General features: G+C 38.6%; 1 protein-coding gene across 1 annotated transcript; it reads left to right on the forward strand.

The window, feature by feature from the left end:
* Positions 1–1441: 1441 nt before the first annotated feature.
* On the forward strand, positions 1442–7285 carry LOC148039323 (peptide methionine sulfoxide reductase B5-like). Its single transcript, XM_087675209.1, has 3 exons — positions 1442–1713; positions 5680–5836; positions 6922–7285. Exons 1-3 carry the CDS (start codon positions 1469–1471, stop codon positions 7072–7074), a joined length of 555 nt encoding a protein of 184 aa, XP_087531335.1. The 5' UTR covers positions 1442–1468; the 3' UTR covers positions 7075–7285.
* The last annotated feature ends 10642 nt before the right edge of the window (positions 7286–17927 follow it).

Below are 17927 nucleotides of genomic sequence, written 5' to 3' on the forward strand. Positions count from 1 at the left end.
AATGCAAATGATGATAGCATATTAGGAGGTGGTAGCAAAGGCGGGAGGCCGAGAGATAGCAGTAGCAGGTAGGGACAACACATCATTGGGGGGGGAGAGAGAGAGAGAGAGAGAGAGAGAGAGAGAGAGAGAGAGAGAGAGAGAGAGTAAAAAGATTTGGATCACAGGGAGCTGCCACGAAGTGCTTAAGTGTTCCATGTGTGTGAAGCATGGGAATTTCGCTTCCCTCACAATGCCGCTTCATAGTAGCGAAGCCACAATGGGGCCTAGTGTTTTATGTGCATGAAGCACGCAATAAACACTAGTTGTAATTATGCTATATATCATTCAAATATCTTTTATGCATATATTATCAATTCCAAATATTTGTATTTGGTCAATATTTTCATTTAGTTTTTAAAATTTCTCTTACATATCTTTCAAATATCATTTGTGCACATATTATCAATTCCAAATATTTGTATTTGATACTTCATTTAGTTTTTAAATTTTCTCTTACACGTAAGTAAATTGTGCTACATATCCTTCAAATATATTTTGTGCATATAGTATCAATTCCAAATATTTACATTTGATTAATATTTTCATTTAGTTTTTAAATTTTCTCTTACATGCAAGTAATTTTTAGCTCCTTTAGAAATTCACTAGACCTTTTTTTTTGTAGACTTTAAAAGGAGTGGAAAATTTTTGGGTGTGAAGGACATGGAGGTAATCTTTTACATTAAACCTCGATTTTTTGTGAACACTGGGGAGTGCAAAAGGTTTGGGCACGAAGGACATGTTGGTAATCTTTTCCTGGCATGGACAACTTTCAGAGTAAGCATACATAGACCACCTTAGCCCAACACTCCTATCATCTTGACATGTATGTAACTAGCCTTAGAGTTGCATCGCACCTCGTGCTAATGGGGGCAGTGGTGTTACTCGTTATTTCTTCCTGCCTTGTGGTTGCACGCATGGCCCATGCATTTATGCACATAGAGAAAGACAAAACGATGATTGACATTATGTTAGATTCTAGGATTGCAATTGGTAACGAAGCGAACGTGCGATTGAATTAACCAATTAAAATTGCGTTTACTCCCTAACCTTGCAAACCGTACGTTCGAGCCAAGCTTTTCGCAAGGGTTTGCCCGGACTTCTCAGGGCTTACCAAAACCCATTCCCTCCCAATTCACACAAGGTGAGATTGTATGGGGGGGGGGGGGGGGAGTGGGTTCCCTTCCCCCACTACCACCAGGTGGAAGCCACAGCCCTTGGAACATAGACGGTCACAAAATCACCATAAGGAAAAGGAGTCGGCCAAAAAACGATTGGTAACCCCAAGTAAGCCAAAACACGATTGATGCCTCGAAGGAAGTCTTCGGCTCGTTGCCGTCCTGTTATAATATAAACGTATATTTAACTTTAAAAACAGCAATAATAAGAAGCCAGCTAATAATAATAATAAACAATAAGCTTACTGGACATGGCAATCCGAGCGTCTCTCCTTTTTCATCAGCGTTGCTGTTGTCGCGTCGTAGACCAACCCTCCTTATCGCTGCAGACGACGAAGAAGCCAACTACCCGCCCCCTTGTGCCTTGCCGCTTGGCCTTCCCCCGCGCCATGGCGTCCGATGCAGGCTCAGGTCTGAAGGTGCACAAAAGCGAGCAAGAATGGCGTGCCATCCTCTCTCCTGAGCAGTTCCGGATCCTCCGCCAGAAGGGCACCGAGTAAGATTCCTGTGTCCTTTCTGCCCCTAATTTCACCTTAGCTTTTTACTCACCCATAGATTAATGCTCAGAGTAAGGTTTGACGAATGCGAACAGGAGCTCAAGTTGATTGATGACCCTTGGTCTATCCTGCATATGTATTTCTTCATCTTTCTTTTCTTTTAATAGAAATGTGATCGATCAGCCATGCATTTATCTCGTCCTATTTGCCGCTAGTTAACTAAGGGTCAAACCCCGTAAGCTTGGCATGGAAGCCTGGTTAGGTCTTGATTGAAAGGGCCACAATCTATGCGAGATTGATGCCCATACCCTGTTGGAGGCCATTCATGTAAGGACCGTTGGCGTTCAAAAAAGCACATTTAGTGAATGCTTTTACATATTTTTCTAAGGCAAATTTGGACGAAGACAGCATCGAATCCATCATGAAGCTTGTAGGGGAGTGGGTTTTCCAGCTCTCTGAGTACCTCGAATGGAGCATCTTAATAGATGGTGATACAGATCAAGCGGCCCTGTTACTAGTAGATCCCATGTCACAGCTCATCCTAGAGAGAAACCCCCTTAGATTGCAGCAAAGAACATTCTGATCTCTGAAAATTTGTTCTATTATTTCTGTTGGAAATTGTTGGAGCATTTGTTTGCCAAAAGGCACTTTGTTGGAGCATTTGTAAATGAAGAGGCAGAAACTTTTGAGTGTAATGGTCCAGCCCTTGGAATACCTTGCCAAGCATCCCCATGGCCCGTAGAAGGCACCTGCAAGGCTGTAGACTTGCCACAGGCCATTGCGACGTGAGCTGCTTAACACGCACAAGAAAGTTCACAAGGACACTTAAAAGGCAAAAAAGAATTCATAGAAGGCACCCGAAAGTTCATGTTCACAAAAGGGACTCTTTACATGACAAGCCAGAGGCACAATGAGGGACAAGGTTGTGGGTGAGGGCTGAGTGATTGATCAAGGTGCTTCAAGCACGACTCAACACCGCGAAGTCCAAAAGTGGTTTCAAATGTTATTTGGCATATATGCTAGGTATAGTTTCAATTTAATGTCATCCACTCTTAGTGTTTGTTCTATTGATAGCACAAGATGCACAAAGTCCTATCCAATGTATTGTCACTTTTAGGACTTGGATGTCTAATTCTTAATACTAATACTGCTGAAAGCTCTCTAGTCTACACATTCTAAAGGTTTCGTCTTTTTGTTTGGTCCTATATAAGTAGCAAGCAGAGATGATGAAGGACTAAGCCTTAACAAGCCTTTTTCCAGCAGGTCACTAATCCTGGTAGGCTAGTTAATATGAAATAACTTTTATGAATCTTCTTACATATATCGTTTCTAAATTATATTCTTCTCTGGTTTCAACCACAAGTTGCTTCCAAAATTTTTAAAATGTTATTTTGTCTCAAAAGTACAAGTATGGACAAACAATTTTATTTATCATTGCTATAGCAATTTGAATGCGGATTCCAATTTTATCATTCTATCCCAATGGCTGAGTTCTTTTTCCTTTGAATGCATTGTGAGGATCATGAGGATCAATCTCAAACCAGCCATTCCAAGCAAAATATCAAAAAGGGGCTGTTGAGGCAAGTAAAAAGCTGCATGATCCATGTAACCTCCTGTATGAATTTTGAGTGTTCCAATAACTATCCTTTAGAAGCTTGTTGTACTTAAAAGGCTATACTTGCAATACTCTATTCTCCCACTTGCTTTGGAAGAAGTCCCAAAGCATGCCTTTTCACATACAAAACTATAAGTAGATTGCTTATCTAGGGGAACCGAAGTAGGGGAATCCACCAATCTTTTCCCAGGCTTCAAAAAGCTGCTGACAACTTGTAAGTCAATAGGGGTTGTCTGACATCTATTTGACTATCTCCACATAGATTCATTCAAACATAGTCAATACTGAAAGGGGAGATCTAGATGAGCCCCTCGAATGAATGTGTTCAGCTGCCAAAGTAGTTGAGGGGACACCAAGTGTAGCCGTGGGCTTGTCAGCAGGTAAGGCTACACGCTTCTAATTTTGATGTCTGAGGTTGTGGTAAAACTAAAACCTTTGGTGCTTTTGGTAATCAGAGTCTCACCTCGCCTTCTTTAGCTTTTCGATTTGCAATCAATGGAGATGGGGATTTGCAGTCTTTGGCTCCTCTAACCAATTGTGAAGATGGATTGACTTGATTGGGTCTTACTAGTGCTAGGCTTTGATGGTTTTAGAGCAGAAGCATTGGGCGGTGTGGACTTAGAATTCCCCTAGGGCCTCATACCTTGAACTTATAAGCAAAGGTCAAGAGTCCCTGGTGTGACTGCAATCCATACTGCACAAATGACATGACATGAGCCATACAAGCACAAAGAACAAACATAAGTACTGACAAGCACTGACACCTGACTCATCTCCCAGCCATAGAGCCTATTACAGGCTCTCACCTGAACCCAGGTTCCTGCAATTGCGTTGGCATTGCTTCTGACTTCAAGGATGGGCATGCCATGCACCGGCCCACACCCCACATTGGGAGTATGGGCAAGCACTGCAAGGTCTCTAGTGCAAGTGTGGTGATCATACAAAACATCTCATGAATGAGCCCAAGGTCCTATTTATAGGACTCCTTACTTTTTCGAGCCTTTAGAGCATGTCCACATTGCATTACCCGTGTACCTCTCTAGCCTTAGGGTGCATTCACACCCATCGACCCACCCCGGCCAGACTCTGCAGCTTCCCATTTTGATATCTGGGGACATAACACTTTCCTGCTTATGTTTTATTGTTTTCCTCAACTGTCAAGAACATCCTCAGTAATAAACTAGGAAAATGACTCTTAAGTGACCTTACTGCTCCCAAGTAGCATCAAGCCTTGAGACATTACTTCCACTTGATTAGATACTCTGAGTAAGAAGTCCTGTGGATCTACTTCACCCTTTGATAACAATCCTAGCGTTACTGTTATTCATTGACTAAGATCAATGAGTGAGAAGAGAAAATGGAGATGAGAAACAGTGGCATCACAGGAACAAAACTGGCTGGACTCGGCGGTACAAGGATGCAATCTGTCAGCCACTATTCCCAGCTTGGAGCATTAGTGAGGGGGCTAGACAAAGGTAGGAGATGGATGCAATAATGATGAGGGAGGCTGGAAAAATGATGCACTAGATGGTGGAGTGGGGGGCTGTGATAAATAGCTGGCCACTTGCATTTAACGCAGGTTGGACTGGTCAAAATGCTCCTGCCAGGTAGAAAAAGTGCCACCCAGGTTGGCCCGCCCATGAGGTGTTCATCCTGCCATGTGGCTCTAATGTCTGCCTGGAACACAGAAACAGGCTGCAGAATGTTGCTGTCCATCTTGGGCAGCACATGGGATGAGAAAATGCCATACACAGGAAGGACCTCCACCTAAAATTCCTAGGAGAGAGAAACTTACAGGCAAAGATTGTGCTAGAGCTCCTAATGTCCTCGTATGACTCAGATTGAGGCTCACAGGCAGGAGATGACCATACAAGACACATGTCTGCTAACAAATACGAGTTTCCACCTTTCCATGCTACAGACCTAAATCCAATCCCTCTGATGAACTGTATAATTGCAACGTCCCTGAGATTGGGGAGGGGGTTCAGTGAAAGACACTAGATAGTGCATAATTATCCCTTGCATGAGCTTGTAATCAGTGCATTGCTTTTTTGAAATACATCAGTATGCCACTCTGTATTCTGCTTCATTAATAAGTTGCACTGTTGATTACTCACAATGAAGCTCACCTTTGTAAACTGGCTACAGGAAATTCTTCTCAGAGTGGACTGCTAGGATGAGTTGTGCTCTCTCACAAAGAATGATAGTACATAATATGTAAATTATTCAGCAATATTATTGGATTTTCTACTCTGTTTCCCCTGGAAGTCTGTTCTCTGGATGGCTTTTAATTATTGGACTGTATTTGCTGTTGGCTAATCAGTACACATTTTATTTGAAATTTTAACAGGTGGGCAGGGACTGGCAAATATAATAAGGTCTATGAAGAGGGCATATATGAATGTGCAGGATGTGGAACCCCCCTATATAAGTCCACCACCAAGTTTGACTCTGGTTGTGGCTGGCCAGCATTTTTTGAGGGCCTACCTGGAGCTATCAATCAGAATGTATGCCCATTACTGCCCTAGCATGTTAAGTCCTATGTTAATGAAACTATATAGTTCAATTATTTCAAGTATTTATTTTTTTCAGCCATCTGTTAAAATGATGATCAACTGAACATTAGTCAAGGTGAACCCTTCACAATTTCTACTGCCGATCCTAGATGATTTCACTTGGTGGCTTAAACTGTTACGGGTCATGGGATGGGACATTGGTGATGATCAGCTTTTTTCGTCAAAATGGTGGCCATACAAACATGTCCTCTTCCTACATTTGAGTTGGATCGTTGATAATCACATTTGAGTTGGATAATTGATAATCAATAGAAGGAAGGTAAGTTGAATAGGAAGGATTGGAACACAGTTGTAATGTGAATGGGTGAGGATGCTATGTCATGCAAAATGGTTGTTGAAGTTGTATAAATCCCTATCCTGCTTGTATTATCCACCTGCAGGTTAGTATGCCTGGCTATAGGTGTTGGGCTTCACGCAAGCATGGCATGCTGCACTTGCAGAATGCTTATCTGTTGAATCACTGTCAGTGCAAGCAATTGGTAACTGGGGACACTTGAAAATCTGTTCAGGGTCCACCTAGTTGATCCATTACTATTCTTCCTTTCCCGCTTAAGATTTCCCATTGGAAATGAAGTAAATCTATCTGAACCACCAAATAGTCCCATGATGTTGGATCATATTAGTTGTCAAACGCTTAATAAGTTACAATTAGTAACTTTGTTTTGTGCAAATAGGTCTAGTCATATTGTAGTCTCATATATATCATGAGAGATGAGAGTTCACGCAGTTGTTTGTTTGTGAAGTAGATGCACATCTGCTTGGTGTTCCAACATTATTCTGGCATGGCACCTAATTGCGCTGCAAGTTCATTTCTGGTTAGAAGTGCGTGAAATCCCTTAGGTCGTGTCTTTTTAGGATTGGCACCTGCTCATATGAGGTGCAACCTGCTTGGTCTTTGACTTTATTCTGGTATATGTGTGTATAAATGTGAGAGAGAGAGAGAGAGAGAGAGAGAGAGATTGCAGCTGCCTCACTGAATCTCAAAGTTGGGACATGTTCCCTGCTTGTGTTTGCAGGTGGATGCAGATGGACGACGCATAGAGATTACTTGTGCTGCTTGTGGGGGACATCTAGGTCATGTTTTTAAGGGTGAAGGCTATCCAACGCCTACAAATGAAAGGCATTGTGTAAATAGTGTTTCATTAAAATTCACTCCAGTGGGTCAGTAAGCAAGGTTCAAACATGATTTTTAAACCTTCTATATATACACAAGAATGCTCATATTTGCTTTTGGATGAGCTTTATAAGCTGAATGTCTATCATCATGATGTAAAAGTCCATTAATTTGTTGTCAACATGGTCTTGATAGATTTTACAACCATGTTGTGCATGTGTCATATATATTTTTATTGAAGCTTGATTGAAAGCTATTATATGAAATTCTATGGAAGCTTGATTAGAAAGATTGTGAAGTAATTACATTCCTAGTGCCATGGAATTTAAAAGTCATTTATTATTCTGTGGAGTCATAAATGTAACAGATCACTAGTTAGACTATAGTTACCCCCTACAACTATATTGCAACCAGTTGTAATTGCACTTCAAAGGAACTTAGATCTTTACCACATGACTAAATTAGTCACTCTTTTTCTTACAAGCATTTATTTTACATCCTTCAATGATTCCGTTCGCCCACTACTAAAGCTACAAGGATGAAGAGACAGATTAGAGAGAAAGATCGTCATCTCCTCTGTCAACACGTCAAGCAAGGAGAAGCAGGTGAGGAGCTTGCCAAAGAAAGCTGCTCCGATGGCAGATGAGCAGACTCTATGGAGCCCTATTCTTGCTGCTATTGCTGAGGCCACTGTTCCACAACTGGACTGAGAAAAAGCTGACTTTTAGGTTGCCAAAGATCTCCAAGGAGTGTGATGTGTAAAAGAAGGTGAGGAGCGGTCACAATTGTGGAAGGTTCAAACCAATGCTTAACTGCATGCTGGCTTTGGTCAGCTATCCACTGCTGATGCACATCTGGTCCATTGGTGCAACACACATTTATGCTCTGTTTCTTTCCTCCTTAAAACAGAGCTCAAATTATGGCTCTCAGATGGTTAGGATTTATCAGCGCCTGGTGCTGGCTGTTGGTTCTGGTTATGGTGGCCGCCCTTCCTCCTGATGAATCTACAATGCTCATCATTGGGAAAGGCCTCAAAGGAGGATCAAAACACTGGGATACCAGCAGCTCCAGCCACTGTCACTGGCAACGTGTTCACTGCACCAGCAATGGCTCAGTTGTGAGTTGCGACTTGGGGAACTTGAATCTGACAAGGGTTTTCTCACCCAACATCAGCCTCCTGCCTCTCAATTCGTACTCCAAAGGAGGACTTGCAAGCACCACAGACAAGCGCCATGGCCCACTTGGCCGGATAAATCAGTGGAGAAGAAGTTACTTGGATGGCTTCAAGAAGCCAAGCACACTTCAAAGAGGAAGTAGAACACATGTTCTGATGGAGCAGGCCACATGTTTAGGATTTGTTTGATGTGTGTGTAAGGGTTTGGGTGTGAATGGGGTGCATGGGATGTGTGCACACGTGAGTGTGTGTGTGTGTGTGTGTGTGTGTGTGTGTGTGTGTGTGAGTGTGAATGGGTGCGTAAGGAAGCCTATAATTGTTTAAGCCCAAAACTTTCTGTAGTTGGAGATGAACATGTCAACGCCATCCTTGCAATGTGGCCAGATGCTTCACTAACGCCTACTACCTAAGTGAAAAATGCCAGCTGTCAGGGCAATCAAAACATCACCTACACAACAAGCCTAAGAAATGATATACTACCATTGAGTGAAGTGAAAAGAAAGGCAGCTATCTTGTTTGTGATATTGCCACCCATGAAAGCAGCATGACCTAGTTAGCTGCCACACTTAGATGATAGCATGACCTGTTTAGCCATCACTGCACATTGCACGAATGGCACACCACCAATTGTGCGAGAAACAAGCTGTGAAGTGCAGAGGCAGTACAAACACAACACAATCCTATGAGAAGCAATGGCATGTAATACCAAATATCAAATACCAAATGTCTAAAGTAAAGAGCGAAGCACTAGGCAATACAAACCACACTATAAATTGAGATCAATGTCTTGCATAGAAAAGCTCTATGATCCAAGGGTATTTTCAAACCCTCATCACAATCCTATGATATTACTTTTCACATTGTAGGAGTGTGAGAACCTTAGCGGTTGCACCATCCTTGGTCTTGGTAACAAAACCAAAATGTTGAGCCAAACACACAACTCTTGGAACTTTGGATACATTTCTATTCTTTCAAAAGCTACAATTCACTTTGGTAATAATCTTACTTTGCCTTCTCAACATTGCTCTAGCTAAGGATGCATAGTTCAACTTACTTTTTTGTATTGTAGTTGTGTGAATCGTATGAAGGCTTGAAGATGGTTCCATGACCTAAGCAACACAATTTAATTCTGTCACTTTGTATCCACCATCAGGCGCACCAATCTTGAAAGAGAAAGATGGAGAAGAAGAAGAAATGTAAGAATAAGAAGTAGAGTTGCTTTGATTTGGTCCTTTGCTCAAACAGACCTCTCACTCTCTCTTTCTCCCTCATATGAAGGTAAGAGATACTTGTCTACCTAAACATCATTGTAATACTCTTGGAAACATGGGAAGAATATAGAGAAGTGCTTTCATAAAAGTCCTCGAGAGAACATCAAAGTCTAACTTCTAAGAAATATAAATGGGGTGCGATAGAGTTGAAATTCTTGGAATTTATAATCTCAATATCAAGAATGCAAATTGACCCTTACAAAGATCATGGAAACTAAACGATACATGGCATTGAATGGGGTGCGATAAACTTGAGATTTTGAGGATTTATAATCTCAACATGAAGAATCTAATTGGAGTGCAACAGAGTTGAAATTCTTAGGATTTATAATCTCAACATCAAGAATCCAAATCAATTTCTACAGAGATCATGGCAATTAAATAATACATGGCATTGAATGGGGTGCAACAAACTTGAAAATCTGAGGATTTATAATCTCAACATGAAGAATCCAAATGGAGTGCAACAAAGTTGAAATTCTTAGGATTTATAATCTCAACATCAAGAATCCAAATGGACCTCTACAAAGATGATGGCAATTAAACAATATATGACATTGAAGAACCCTAAGCAAGCACAAACTTTTCTTGGAATAATTTCATTTTCCACAAGATGTACACCTCACCTTGCAAATATCACACATCCATTTGATGAATTATTAGAAAAGGACATGAAATTTATGTGGATGAAAGGAATGTGAAGAAAGTTTTGAAAAGCTAAAGCAATAATTGAATGATTCAATGGCATTGAGGTACCCAAATTTCCAAAAGCCACTTATAATATAACCAAATGTAGAAAATCAAGGATTAGGAGACGTGTTATTACAAGAAAACAAGAAAAGACAATTGCAATCTATTTCATTCATTAGGCACAGTTTAACAAAGTTAGAGGCAAAATACTCTAGAATAAAAAATGAACATCTAACAATTGCATGGGCCCTAATAAAACTCCATCCATATGTTCATGGTTGCCAAACAATGGTGAAGACAAATCATCAACCTTTGGTCTGCTTGATCGAAAAAAATACCCAATAGGATAGCTTTTGAGATGGAAATTCTGACACTAAGAATATCATACACATTGCTATATTGAATGTCAGAATGAGCATGATCTAGGACATGGCAGTTAGTTATGGTGGATGAAAGGAGAAGAGTAAACTCATGATGGAGGAGACAAAGACACAGTTTGTTACACAAGTGAATTAGGTTACAAGATTGAGACTTGGACTCATAAACACAATCTTGTGTATGTGGACAATGACACTGACACTTTACTGATAAGAAAAGAGTACTATCATTCCATTAAGAAAAGAAAGCAAGTACAATGCTTTATAAGAAAGTAGGAAACTGCAGTAGGCACCACTATGCATATGGGATAGGTAAGTATGCATGTCCTTGGCCCTAAAGCTCCAAAGAGGCTGTTAGTGAGTGTGATTGCTAAATCTCAACACCCCTCTTTAATCACAACTAGAAAGGCACAAAGTGTGTAGAGGCTGTAATGAGAACCACCTGCAAAGTGTGGGCACACCACAAACATGGTAGACATCAGAGGCTGTCGCAGAAAAGGCTAAGAGTAGACACCAAAACATGATGGACATCTAGAGGCTGTAACAGGGGCCTCACAAAGTGTACAGGGACTGTAATGCCAAGTTACATGAGGAGTTTACAAAGCTTATGGTAGGAAGCATTAGGGCAAGGAAATACAAGGCTTTTAAAACAATCTATCAAAGTAATGAGAGTAGAAGGACTGATGAGACTTGTCCTTCCGATCCTGGTGATCTTCATCTTCATCTTCATCTTTTGGTCCATGGTCTTCTTCTTCTTTCACAACAAGATAGGCCTTTTGAGACCTCTTCCTAGCATGACAGAACTTCTCAGTGTGTTCGGTCCTTTTGCAGAAGTCACAGAAGAGCGGTTCCTTTTTGCCTTTGTATCTGTTGTTTACATATAACATTTGTTTATCCTTTGAAGTGCTAGGCTCTTCTTTGCTTTTAAGTTTCTTTTCTTCCTCTAGCAGAGAGGCTTTAATATCAACAGGTTGAGGATCGGGCATATTGGTTAGAGTGGTTGATACATTATCATAGGCAGGAGGCAAACTTTTTAACAAGACACCAATACAAACATCTTCATCCATTTTTAGCTTTATCCCTGCAAGTTGAGTAAGCAGGCTTTCCATGTAGTTCAGATGGGATGCCAGGGATGTATGAGGCTTCATATCAAGTCGGAAAAATTCAATCAATAGACCATACTTAGACGACTTTGACTGTGCACCAAATAAGGTATCAAGTTTGTCCCAAGTGTCATGGGACATGTCACAAGCATCCACATGATGGATGTAGCTGTCATCCAATTCCAGTTTAATGATGGCTTGTGCCTTGTCATCATTCTTCTGCCAAGTAACTGAAAGGTCCGCATCCCAAGGTTTCTTCTCTTTGCCATTGGTAATGGCCCAAAGACCCTTCTTCATCAAAATGAGCTTGATGCGGGTTTGCCAGGTGTGAAACCCGACTCCCTTGAACCGAGCATTTGGAGAGTCTTTTCCCATGTTGGATGGTTGAAGCAACAACAAATCAGCACGTTTCTCAGATTTCAGCAGAGCAGAAGAGTTGGTTGTGTCACAAGACACAAGTGCTAAGAGCACTAGATGAGTGTCAATGGACACTATGTTTGTGTCTTCTTCCTTGAGTCTTCCAAATTTGCAAAATTCTTCAAGATCTTCAAAATCCAAATCTTCCCCTCCTTGATTTGATGCTGGGAACTTCACATTTAGTAGGCTTTAGCTCGGTTTAGTGGCAGGAGTGTGAAAATGAAGTAAAAGATTAAGCTTTTAAACTTGTGGCTATGGTGTCCCACAGTTAGGGTTTTCAGCTTGACTGAGTTTTCTGCTACAGCAGCCCACAAACATGATCATCCGGCGTCAAACTCAAGCTGGAGGTAGCTTAGGACATGGGCTTACAAAGCCCTATGGTCGCAGAGTAAATCATGCAGCGTGGAGAGAGAATCGATGTATGGACTAGAAACAGGCACAGAAATTACAGCGAGCTCGAATTTCCGCAATGCTGCCTTTTGATGTACGCAATGTTGAACTGTGATGTAATAGGAGGTTGCACCCTGACCTAGGCAAGATATCTCCAAAAGAAAGCGGGTCAAGATATTGACTGTGGAAGGAGATCAAGAAGCTCCAAGGAGACAGGGTGTAGTCCTGGCTATGGCAGACAACATTTCAAGATGAAGGTCAAGTTGAAAATGGAGTCATGAGCTGACATTGAGCTAGACTGAGGTGAAGATGAGCTGAGAGAGTAGTGTCATGCCCGTCTGGGCTCTGATACCATGTCAGAATGAGCAGGATCTAGGACATGGCAGTTAGTTATGGTGGATGAAAGGAGAAGAGTAAACTCATGATGGAGGAGACAAAGACACAATTTGTTACACAAGTGAATTAGGTTCCAAGATTGAGACTTGGACTCATAAACACAATCTTGTGTATGTGGACAATGACATTGACACTTTACTGATAAGAAAAGAGTACTATCATTCCATTAAGAAAAGAAAGCAAGTACAATGCTTTATAGGAAAGTAGGAAACTGCAGTAGGCACCACTGTGCATATGGGATAGGTAAGCCTGCATGTCCTTGGCCCTGAAGCTCCATACAAAGAGGCTGTTAGTGAGTGTGATTGCTGAATCTCAACATTGAAAAGGAACAATGAATCAACTCGCTAATGGACTATCAACGATTCAAGTGAAAAACACACAAGTACCAATAGTAGACAAACAAATTTCAACATGCAAATTAAACAATATCAAGTATCACAAATAGGGTAAAAAAAAGGATATTCTTGGTTACCAAGTTATCTTTCTAGTCTTGAAAACTCAAAAATACCCCATATATATACAAGAATTTAAATATTTTTTCATAAAATTTACCCAAAAATAGTTCAATTTTAGGGTTTTGTCTTAACATTTGTCAAAATGTCTAAACTCTATCATTGATCAACCAAACATTTTCCCACCTATTTATAAACTAAAAATCATGGGGATAGCTTATTTTTACCTTGATTACAAATGACATGCAAACCACAAAAAAAGAAAAACATCATTAACATTTCATCATTGAGGATAATGAATGCTTCACATAGCAAGACAAAGAACCCAAGTTGCTTATACCACAAGCTTTGATAGAAAATTACATCAACTACTATCATGCATCTCCATTATTTTGACACCTTGCCATAACTAAAGTACTAGAAAAGCTACACTCCAAATACTATTGGCCCAACATGCAAAAGCAAGTAAATAATGCATTACAATAGTGTATTAAATGCAAGCAACAAAAGGATCCAAGACCAAGATAGGAAATTTTATAGCCATACAAGTTAAACAACCATTTGACTTAGTGGGTTGGAACATAACATGTCCATTTTTGAAATATTTAATAGGAAATAAGAACATAAGTTTCATGATGGAATAGCTTACCGAATGGTATGAGGCTAAAGAAATCCTAGATTGTAAAGCAAATACAGTCACAAGTTCCTAATGGAAATCATGACTTCGGGAACAATTCAAAAGTAAGGTGCTAGAAATCTAGATGCATCAATTGGGAGTCCAATAGAATTCAAATACCATATCACCCACAAATGAATGGGTTGACTAGGAGAATTAATTGGACATTAGAACAAATGTTAAGACCCTACGTGGATCACACCAAGAGTGGGATAAACATTTGCAATATATTATGCATGCATATAATACATTAATGTAAGAGTCGATCATAATCAACCCCTTTAGAATATTATACAAAAGAGAACCAAGGTTCCCACATAAACCTCAACCATCGACAAAAGACTTAGAAAATTAAAATGCAATACAATGGCACTAACAACAGGCATAGAAGAAAAATATTAATTAGAAGCAACTAAAAACTAGTAATAGCAAACATACCCACATCCTCCCTTGGGCATGGGAGGGAGGTGTTACAACCCGACACATAGGTAGAGAGCTCCAAGACATAACAAGTAGGTAGGGAGAAGGAAGGCATTGGAGTTCTTGGATAGGCCTAGGGCAACATTGTAAAAGGGGATGCTGGCACAATATATTAGGGAAGACCAAACATAAGGACCTAGTAGGGAGAAACATAGATAACTAGAGTGCCATAGAAATGGAAGCACAAGGAACTACGAGGAAACATAGATAACTTGAGTGTCCATAGAAGAGGAAGCATAGGAGATCTTGAACAAGATAGAAGTGGAGTAGCACAACCAATTTTGGAGGTGAGGGGGAACACCTATTAAGACTAGAGCCCAGCTCGCAAGGAGATGATTGTGAGCTTTAGAAGGAGTCACCTTCGTTTAGCCATAGTGTAGCTCAAGAGTAGGTCCACACCAAGCAATAAGTGCAAACTCATCATCAAGTTGTGGAGAAGCATGCACGCACACGCACGCACACACACAGAGGATCACGAAGATAAGAAGTGAGAGGCTACATGAGCATCTCAAATCACCTTGTATAACCCTTAATTCCCTTCCCAATAAAAGACACTATCTTCTCGTGTCATCTCACACTCCTCTTATGTCTCTATTCATATCTTAATGATTTCCTATAGTCACTACATGTGTCAATATGTTGATAATTTAAAAACTAAGAAAGTGTTAGTAACTAGAGTAACATTATTTTTTGTATGCCATATAATGGTTTGTCTTTGTATACCATTATTGTAGCAGTCATGCTTAGAGAATTACCTACGACATATTACAAGATTGAGAAAATAAATAATAACCATTTAAATGTAAATATTCTATGTGAGAGTAAAGAAAAGGAAAACAACAACCACATGTACATACATGCAAATTTATGTACCCATATCCTACTTATTGGCTTGTATCCAACTATGAAAATACTCAATACATGAAATGTCTAACACAAAAACGAATGATGACTAAGGGTATGGTAATGCATGCTAGGATTAATTTTCCCAAAGCTTTAGTGAAGATGATAGATCATGTAACTCAAAATTTTTGCTTTGAAATATATGCACATACTTTTTATTTCAATTATTATCTTGTATCTAATCAAATGCTTGCTAAATTAAAATTGTATTTCTTATTATATATTTATGTAACTTTTGAAATTAACAAATGATAAAGTACCACTGATAGAATATGTGACTTAATATATTTGTAGTCAAAGTATGAAAGCATGCTTTGTCACATTAACTAGTATCATGTTCATAATCATATCTAGTTATATTTTATCATAACCTCACAATTGTATGATAAGTATTATTTGAAGGTCTACATTTTTATGTAAAAACTTAAAGTGTTCCACATTAATTTTTTACAATTTATTGTAGTAAATAATTTTAATTAGATACTCCACAAGAAGGACCAAAATTGTATTATAAGAATTTGAGAATAACTTAATCAATATCAAGAATGGTGGTACAACTTTAAAGTGTATTACTACCAATTGTACATTTCTAAATTGTCATATTATTAGTAGCATACTTACAAAGTGTAATACTACCAAATGCTTATGTCATAGATGGCACTTTGGTTTTGATTGTAGATTTATTGAATAGTTTTAACAATTGTCAAGACAGTCTTCTTGTGATATGGATAAGATTTGAAGAATTTTTGCTATTCCTTTCTAATTATTTCCTCATTCTCTTTGACTCATGCATTTTTATATTTCCAATATTAGTAGCAAATGCTCATGCCATAAATATATTATGGAAATGTAATTGGGATGTTGATTAAAGATTTACATGCTGATATAAACTTATCAAAATTGATAGTCCTTGTTGTGTGTAATGGATAAGATTTGAAGAAGCTTTTGCTATTCCTTTCTAAGTATTCCCACATATCTTAGAAAAGGCCTGATCTATTTTAACATTGATAGCACCTTTTAAGTATTTTTCTACCAATAGTAAAATTCTAAAGTATCTTACTATCAAAAGCACACTTTAAAAGTGTATTAGTGCCAGATGCTTATGGAGCAATTATGTGAACAATATATTATGGAATGCACTGAATCAGGTGTCAATTCTAGGTTTGCTTGGATATCTACATTTATCAAGATAGCTAGAATCTTTGTGTAATGGATATATGGTTATGGCATAACTGGAAGGTCTTCATTGCTTATATGTAAGTGAGTTGAATTCTAAAATTTTATTGTTTTATGTAATTATAATACCTCCATCTTCAATACTATATATTTGTATGGAAAGTGCTTCCCAATCCATGCTTAATTGTAAGATCATTGAACTCATCACAAAAATATCTTCATCATTAATTAATTGTAAGCATTTAATGTTCAGACGATGGAGAGAAATTAGAAAGATATAAATAATTAAAGGGAGAGAGAGAGAGAGAGAGAGAGAGAGAGAGAGAGAGAAGTATTTTATTACATATTTGTATGTAAAGTGCTTCCTAATCGATGCTTACTAAGAAGATCATTGAACTCATAGAGAAGGATATTATATGACTCAAGCGTAAGCATTTAAACTTTAGATCATGGAGAGAAATTAGATTGACATATAGAAATAAATGTAGAGGGAGATATGTATTTTATATCATGACTTTTTGAGAAAGTAACTAATATATTGATCAAAATGCTTATTCTTTATAGTAAGAAATGATTGGTATTTGAGGTCACAAAAATCTTTAACATATTATGTACATAGATTTGGGATATTAATTGAATAAATTTGTGAGAAGTATGTTTATTTCTTCAAAACTCCAATGAAAATTATAAAATTATAATCATGTTCCTATATGTATTATTATTTGATTGTGTGTGTGTGCGCGCATGCACGTGCACATGCGTGTATGTGCATGCATGTATGTACAAGCACACACTTTGACATACATTTTCTAAAAATTGTCAAGTTGATCAAATGTAATCTTCAATAAGTAATAAATGTGAATAATTGTACCAAGCTAACACTAACTTCCAATTATCATCCCTCTAACTTACTAACAACAAAATCTCCTCTGCTTTAATATCAATCATAATTTTTCCAATATTTCTAAATGTTAATCTAGATCCCTTATCAATATTTTTTGATTTTTCATAAATCTTATAGTTTTTATGCCTTTAGCACATAGAGAGCAATAATATTAAAGATTTGGAGAGTTTATGGCGTTATTTCTTCTTTTTACCAACATGAGCATGGAATCTTATCCCCAACTAAAAATTGTTAAATTTTGAAAATAGACTTTTCATAAACAATGAACATGCATTTTCTTACTTTGTAAATTGATAGATGAACTTTTTCTTCTTTTTGTAAGAATGCCTTCACTTTCCTAACCTCTTTACAAGCTTTACCTATAAGGACTTCATTGCTCATATGTAGCTCAATCGAATTCAATGGAAAAGTTTAGTTGTGAAATGTCTTCCTATACTATTACGTAAGGGATCATGCTTAGAAAATTCCACACTACGTATTCCAATTATAAGGAAATGCA

Source organism: Lygodium microphyllum, chromosome 3 (assembly GCF_053477565.2).
Source record: "Lygodium microphyllum isolate KBCC chromosome 3, Lygodium_microphyllum_v1.1.10, whole genome shotgun sequence".
Taxonomy (NCBI): domain Eukaryota; kingdom Viridiplantae; phylum Streptophyta; class Polypodiopsida; order Schizaeales; family Lygodiaceae; genus Lygodium; species Lygodium microphyllum.